General features: G+C 35.1%; 1 protein-coding gene across 1 annotated transcript; it reads left to right on the top strand.

Moving 5' to 3' along the window:
- Positions 1–260: 260 nt before the first annotated feature.
- Positions 261–2,955, top strand: LOC149545478 (uncharacterized). The gene is made up of 4 exons (XM_089790673.1): positions 261–901; positions 1,045–1,723; positions 1,900–1,956; positions 2,124–2,955. The coding sequence occupies exons 2-4, from the start codon at positions 1,523–1,525 to the stop codon at positions 2,346–2,348; spliced, it is 483 nt and encodes a 160-aa protein (XP_089646799.1). The 5' UTR covers positions 261–901; positions 1,045–1,522; the 3' UTR covers positions 2,349–2,955.
- The last annotated feature ends 5,618 nt before the right edge of the window (positions 2,956–8,573 follow it).

The raw sequence follows: 8,573 nt of genomic DNA, 5'->3' as shown, positions 1-8,573 counted from the left end.
TACGAAAATTAAGTTTTACTTTTCGTTGGTAAATTGTCCAAATGTACAAATTACAGCTGCCGATCGAGAAAAGGAGAAGAAACAAAATTAATGCGGTTGTCATGTTGCGCAATAAAGGCTTTGTCAAATCACATTGTGGTACAGCTGGTAGATGATTGGTCTATAGACAAAGGTTGTAAAAACTGATTGCCCTATAGATTTTCTTGTTAAGTGAAATACGAGTTAAATTTGTGTTGTTGAGATCTCATACGCTTTAATCAAGGTCTGTGGTGAGTTTTACTATCCATCTTCTTGGGCGCTCGAGTTCATGGCGTCTTCCTCCTCATCGCACCAACAAAAAATGGGATATGGTCTTTTCGGTGAATTTGAAAGGAAAGCATTCCCTGTATCTAGAAAATTGTTTGATGCATTCATCAATCACCGCGGCCCTGACGTGAAAGAAACACTGGCTGCAGCACTCCATAAATCTCTCAAGGAAAAGGATTGTCGGGCATTTCTTGATGATCGAGAGTTTGAAATTGGAGATCCAATTATCTCTATGATAGAAAACGCCATATTATCTTCACGAGTTCAAATAGCCATCTTCTCGCCGCGATATGCCGAGTCCTCCTGGTGTTTAGATGAGCTGGTCCTCATGTTAAACACCAAGGCTCGTTTTATTCCTATATATTTTTCATGTTAAACACTTTTTCACATAAAAACGCAGAACCAAAGAATTAGATGTTTCAGTTCAATTTTTGACCTATCCGTCAATTGCTACACTAAATTTTTCATAGGAAATTCAGATGATCATCAGCAGGCATTTTCTAAACTGTTATGGATTGAGGTTGAGTTCTGTCGGTATGCAGATTTACAAATGATCTGCAGATGTTTTCGGGGATTGTGCCATGAAGATATACAGGTATATCCTTCTTAATTCTTCTTCACCGATAATTAAATCTATTTATATTAATATTGGAGAGCGCGTTCTAGATTATTACTCAATTTTAATATTTCTTGGCAATGTTAAATAACTATTCATCACAAATTTATTGTAAATTTTAGGGCCTGTCCCTGTTGGAAGAGCTGCAACTCAATGGAACCCCTTTCTTAGTGTATCCAGATGGATTGGGAATGTTAAATGAATTAGGAAAGTTAAATAATTTGGAGGACCTAGTCATTGTAGCAGATGTGTGGACAAGTTTGGCATTTGATGGGGCGTTCTTATCTGAATCGCTTATAAAACTCACTAATCTTACAAGATTGGTTCTAAGGGGTTGCAAATTGAAAGGGGAATTGACATTGAGCAGCTGTGGATACATGAATAAGCTTCGAAGTGTAGAAATCGACAATGTAAGATTGCTATCTAAAGTAATAATCAGTGGAGAGTATTGTCCAAGCCTTGAGAAATTGGTTCTTGATACCATGCCATATTTGGAGGAAGTTCATTTATCGCGGGTAAAGTCAATAAAATCTCTGATTTTGAGAGACTGAGAAAATAAAGAGTGTATCAGGGAACTTGGACCAAGGAAAGCTTGAAGAAATGATCATACACGACTGTCCAGAACTTAAAGAGTTACTGGACCTTACACTCCTCAGTTGTTTGGACTCCATTCAAGTGAAGAACTGCTTTAAACTACCGGTTAATAGAAATGAAGACATGGAAGAACTAGAATACCTGCACCTTTCAAATGGACTATATTCCGCCATTCAATACGTATCGAATCGCGAACTGAAATCAAAGGTATTCAAAGATTCCCTATGTTCTAAATAAACTGTATTTCTCATTTCGATATACAACCTAGATAATTAATTGTTGGCTTCAATTCACTATCAAACCTTCCTATTCGAGAGGCTCCAGAATACATATATTTTCTAGAGTAATATTTGTTGACAAACTTAATTTTTTCTCTAATCTAGACTCTGCATCGTACGGTGTCAAATAGAAGAATATGGACTCGCATTCAAAGATTGACGGTATATCCATAACCAATCTTCTCACAGATTAAAAAAAGTTTCTCATATTGAGATAGCCAATTTTATTCATTGCTAACTTCAGTTTTATTTTAAACTTTCTCTTCTAGATGATCTCAGATATATTTTTAGGCTTCCAATCATTGATATGTTTGTTTTTCTCTGTTTAGAGTCTGCCGTCGAAGGCAATTACTCTGATTGGAAGAGCAGCTGATGGAGCAGAGTCAATTTTGAATAGACATCTATTTTCTGGCATTATAAGCAGTGCCGATGCAGTGGTCGAGGTGCCCAGAAAGGGAAATGACAATTCCGAGTTACCGGTGAAGATGCTGGACACCGTAAGTGTAATCATCGTTAGCTCATTGATTCACATACCCCATCAACAGGAGATGTAGTTATTCGTCTTGGTCCCGAGCGTGTATCTAGCAGCCTAGAACCAGGACAATGGATCATTACGATTGTACTGACAGGCCAAAAGAATCTAAAGTATGGTCGAGACATCATCGCATTACCTTTTATGTTTGTTAGTGGTTGTGGAAAAAAAAAGGCGTGTACAGTAAAATTAAAAACAGGGGAGGAAGGAAGTGCCCTGCCTATAGTCCAAAAAATTGTTGGTGAACTGTATATGGAATCATCTAGCGATTCTTAATTACCTCTACTCAATTTTTGGTGAAGTGTGTATGGAATCATCTAGCGATTCTTAATTACCTTCACTCAATTTTAGGGTTTGAGGGTTTGATTTTGATATATTTAATGTTGGAAATTAATACTCCTGCTTCCATATCAGTAATCTGTTATAATCAATCTGGTGTTTGGTTATTCCAAACTTGTCGGTCTGCGACGCTTTCCAGACAGCGGTTGAAGAAAACTATCAGATTTACCCCATTATACTTCTTTCTCTATCCACGCCTGGAATAAGTTATGATTATGTTAATTCTAGAAAGATGAACAATTGCATTGCAATTAATCAATCAATAAAATATTTATTTTCCTTTGTAGCAATATCTTTTTGTTTATGCTGCTGTGATATATCTTTTTATTTTTATTTTATGGTATCAGAGCTTCTATGATTATGGTTCTTGTGCAGTAGTATGAATTTTTTTTGTGTAAAATTCTTATTTATAATCTGATTGAGTAGCATCAAATAATTCTTTAGATGTGAAGTAATTTCTACACATATTTGGTGAATTTTTTTAAAATTTTTAATTCGGGTATTGAAATTCTTCTTTGTCATCCAATAAAAAGAGAAGTTTATTCATAGATATTTTTGGTGTTACTTTATCAACATTAAGAATTATTATGATTGGTTTTCACAAATAGAGATGTCTCAAACTCCACAAAATTGTTATGATATTGCTATTGGTATTGAACAAAGGCCAACAAACTCTAGAAGAGAACAAGATTAGTCTTAATGAACAGATTGTCCTCTCAACTATTTTAACAAAATCACTCTATGCCCAAGGTGTGAAAACACAAAATGCTCACAATAGTTGAGAAAATCTCATGCTATTTGACTTTCTCTCTGTATTTTTAAAGGTACAACTTTCTTATTAGATTTGCAATGAACTCAAAAATATCTTTGCACTTTTACTTGAAAGCGCATAAGGGTCTTTCAACTACTCCTAGGTAGTGAGGTAAAAATCAATTCAAAAATCCCGAAGAAGCATCCATTTGAAAATACTTATACAGAAAATCTATTCAAAGGAATGATTAACATCTCAAATTGATATTAGTCATTCAAACACCATAACTGAAATGAACTTATAGAAAGGACAACAACCAAATATCTCGAATTGTTAAACCAAAGTTCACAAAGTAATAGAGATTTGAACACTTTGAATGCCAAGTTTCAAAGTAGAATCCAAGATGATTTATATATGTATATTAAATTTTCTCATGCGCACAGTCATTTAAAAGAAAAATGTCCATATACCATCTTTTTTATTACTGTTTAAAAGTACCTACTTATTAGAGTTTCTCACTATCTATTTTCTAATCATCTATTTCTAACTTTAAACTAGTTAAATGCCCCAACATTTATAGTTTTTCCATACAAATCTGAAAGGCCTCCATCAAAACCCAGCCATTTTGCTTAAAACAAGAAACAATTACAAAACAAAAAGTAGCTAAAATATGTGTCAAAAAGTAATTGAAAGCAATTTTCTAGTTCAAGTGTCATCACCAATTTTTTCTTTCTCACCCACAATCTAACACACCAACTTCCAGCTTCTAAAAGAATTCATGAACTCTTGCATTGCATGGAAGCGTGGATTCTTCAAACTCAGCAACCAGGCCCTACACGCATCTTTCTACCATTTGAATTCCTTTGTCTTCAAGCTCTGACACAACATGAGGTTCTTGTTGAGACACAACATCGATTCAATATTTGCCAATGCAGTGAAATCATTGGCACTTGGCAATTCACTATCCCTAATCTTCTCCACTGCTTTATTGAAGCTCTTAGTTAGCATCTTGGCATCCATATTCCCATCATCAAATTGCAAGATCTCTGTAGGATTCACTATCTTCATGTCCTTAAGGAGTTCTTCATGTATTCTAGTAACTTTGCTCTCGATGCCTTGCACTTCTCTAATTTTCTCCTTATAAACTGACTCTATTCAGCCCATGTTGTTCTTCATGATGAACAACATTTAGGGATCAATGTTTTTCATTACATTCTCATTCAGGAACTTAAGTACCTCGAACTTCTTGACTTTAGCTACTTGAAAAATAACTGCTTGACAACGGCTTAGCTTTGCGTCCCAACCTGGAACTAAAGTTTTGATTTCTCCCAGCAGTGATTCTCCCTTAGTATATAGATTAGTAAATTCTAAAACAAATTTATTACCTTCTTTTATGATGGTGTCCATCCAGTCCTTCACGACATCTGCTAATAGTGTAATGCCTCTCCCATTTAACTTCTGTAAGTCATCCTGATGGATGCAACCTTGTTGATCTTTTGCTGTGACGGATCATGATTGTGACCATGAGTGATTTACACTGTTGAGGTGATTGGATTCATGTTTCTGTATCAGTTTCTTTGATTATTCTTATGGTTGATTTATGAAGTGATTTATGGTTCACTGAGGTTTGTGCTAGTGGTTACCAAGATCCATGTGGTATCCTAAGGTTGTTTCGTGATTTCCTTGAGATGTGTGCAAAGATTACACTGCATACTACTACCATGTCACACTAGGTTCCTGTAGTAGTGGTTAGTCATGTTTAAGACTATGTTCACTTATGTGTTTTAAGTGCTTTTTCATGTTGTGTAAACTACCTTTATTAAATGTGTAAAGATTAGAAATGGATTTTCCATGTGGGATTCATTGGTTATGTGTTGTGGATATTAACCTTGTTATATTTTAATTTGAGAGATATTTTATTAGAGCTATCCGATTTCCACAATCCATCAATGTTGTGCATTTAATTTCTGGATTTGATTGTGTGAACAAATTTTTTACATCAACATTTCAGATCACACTCTGTGATCCATCATCAAGATGTATGCAAGAGAAGAGAAGAGAAGGAGAAGAGAAGATATTTTATTACTCATGTTATGTTTTACATTTGAGATGACCTGAGGGTTGGATGTTATACCTTGATTTTAGTATCATACGTATTAGATGACTATGCTATTCAATTGATCATATTACATGATGATGTCATTTTGAGATGACAGTGTGTTTTAAGATGATATCCGATTACCTAGTATTTGGACATATCTTTGATTATGTTATGTGATGGATTTAATGCTATGGTTATTTACTTCATTCATGCATTGTTATGCTTTATGCGAACGTGATTGATGTATATAAATTATTTTAATATAATTAAATAAATGGTTAAATTACGTGATTTAATTCATTTATTGGTTTGGTTATGTTATTATATGCAATTGCACTTGATCATGTTGTTTAGTGTGTAGGATTTATATCCTTGGTAGTGGCACATGGAGTTAGTGATTTAGTTATTCATATTTTACCAATGTCGTCATTGTATGGTCGATGTATCCTTATTTTAAATTGTTCAATTAATCCTTTTAGTGATTATTAAATAAAAACTCATTTACATTATGTGATTAGACTAGTGAGCATGTTTGTGCATTTAGAGTTTTGCACTGTCACAAAATTTGTTAAGGAGATTTCTATTTTGTAGGGTTTTTGGGCATTTTAATTGATTTATTTTAATTTTTGGCAGCTTTGCCATAAATGAATTCCTATTTCTAGGAATACCCTATTTTTGTTTGGGTCAATTCAGTGTTTAACTAGGTTGGCTAGTTATTTTCTCTAATCAATTATTCACTCAAAAAGTGAATAAATATCCAAAAAAGAAATTAATTCTTGACTTCTCACTTTTTTGAATTAGAAAGTTGAAGAGTAAAACCCAAAACCCTCTTCATGAGGATTGACTATTTTGTTCATTGTGAGAGCTACGGGCGTGGGATTGTCGTGAGGTTGAGCTCATTGGATCTAGCTCAGGGAAACCTTGGATTGCCATGATTGTTGGCCACCTCAGCAAGAATTTTATTTTCTAGTTCAGATTCTCATTTTTCCCTTTTGGCTATGAGGTAGGGCTTTCCCATTTTATTGTTTCTGCTCCGTTTTAGCTTCTATTTTCATTAGCCATATTTTTTGGAGGCTAAGAACTAGTGTTCCCCTCTATTTCTGTATACTAGTTCTACTTGGTTGGGTGGGTACAAACATTTTCCTATTTTTTAGGATGAGGGTTTGGGGTTTTGCACCGTTATGCTCGCCATTTTTGCATACGGTGTTTGTTTTCATTTATTTTTGAATATTTGGGGTTTTTGTACCCAAAGGTCAAATAGGTTTTAATTTCAAAAGAAATTTAAAATTTGGGGTTTACCTTGTTTTTTGTGCCACCTTTTTTTTAAAGGTTTTCTTGGCACAATGTGGGTCATAGACCTGGATGATCCGTTTTGATATCAGTTAGACCATTATTGCACTTTTATGTTGCATTGGGATGCATGTCGCACCTGTACTCCTGACTTTGTGTTCGGTTGAGTGATTTTATACCTGTTGTTATGGTTTCTTTTGGACCTTTGCTATTGTTTCATGGACACTAGAATACATGTAGAATCCATGCTCCCAAATTGAGGCCAGTAGAGTGAGTTCATGACATTTGGTCTTGTTGCATCATTAGGATTCATGTAGAATCCATGTTCCCGAATTGAGGTCAGTTGAGTGATTTCTTGATTATGGTTTTATTGGCTTCAAAATTCGTATAGAATTTGTCCTTCCTATGTTGCTTTTAGTTAGGTGTTATCTTTTTATTTTTGTTCTCATCCTATCCTTGTGCTTTGATCTTTGTGATGGTGGTGTGCTACGATGTGTACATGTCTGTCAGGTGACCTACACGACCTGCCCTTCCTTGGACTCGCCAAAAGTTATGATCATTGGGGCTGGGATGGGAGTATGCATGCCCACGAGCACTTGTCATAGGATGAGCATGGGTAGGGAAGGGTAGCATATGGAGGAGGCTTCTATCTTTTAGCCTAGTGACCTTAGTCCCATAGGGTTGGCAGAGGAAGTTTAAATAAGTGATAACTAAATAAAATGTGTGAGCATTAATAAAACTTAAGATAATGAAAATGTTCTATGCATTGGAATTCAATGGAGTACCTTGAGTGAGTGTTTACATTCATGTGATGACCTCCAAGGGAGTACCTTGAGAGTGTTTCCACATGTGATCTGAGCTTAGGCTTATGGATGCCAAGCGACTCTCCATGATGTCAGCCCCTACTTAGTAGCCTATTGAGTGTCTGACCAAGACCTATACTCTTTGCATTTTCTTAGGCTCTTGGTTACAACAATCATATTGTTTAGCATGAGTGTTAGCCATGGATTTTTTTTTGTGTGTTTGTGGTTGGATTATTATCTCCATCAGCATGGTGGGTGTGGACCTATGGGTGCCACATGGTTGGGAAGTCTAGCTACCTTCACCACTGCTAGGGACTGGTGTACAAAGATGGTCTTTTATCCTAGTGTGACTATTGCTAGATGTTTTCACTTGATACTTTGGGTTCTGGAGTATGCCTTCTTGTGATTTATACTTTCATTGGAATTCTTGGATATCATGTTTAGATAATTTTAGTTTATTTGATGGATTGCTATATTATGATGTTTAGTATATGACTACGTGATGTGAATTGTTGTAATGGATTATCTATTGCTTATTGGTTTAACATGTTAGATTTCCCTATTATGATGATTAGCATGCGATATGAGATGTTATCTACTTGCAGGATTATCTTATGCTTTACTACTAGAATGTTAGATTTCCTTATGCTTATATTGTAGCATGTTTTAGTAGTGACATCCCTATCACGATTGTACCAATGATCTGATCGATGGCTTGGAATGTTACATGTGGGGGATGGCTAGGATCCATGATGGTCTTATGATGCTATTGATGGTTGAGAGGAACAACATACTTAGTTTGGTTGTTCAATTATTGTGATATTATTTCTATTCATTGTGATGTTTTTTATGTTCATTGCCATCTCACTTTCAGTATGTTCTTTACTACTTTAGTTTAGATGGTTAGATGTTCCTCTTTCCTATTTTATGGCTTCTTGTTGTTTATGAACTTGAGTGTTCGCT

The sequence above is a fragment of the Cupressus sempervirens genome, chromosome 7 (genome assembly GCF_028749045.1).
Source record: "Cupressus sempervirens isolate cs-2001-9-10 chromosome 7, ASM2874904v1, whole genome shotgun sequence".
Lineage (NCBI taxonomy): Eukaryota > Viridiplantae > Streptophyta > Pinopsida > Cupressales > Cupressaceae > Cupressus > Cupressus sempervirens.
Note: the sequence above shows the minus strand (reverse complement) of the source record. Positions and strands in the feature narration are given on the sequence as shown.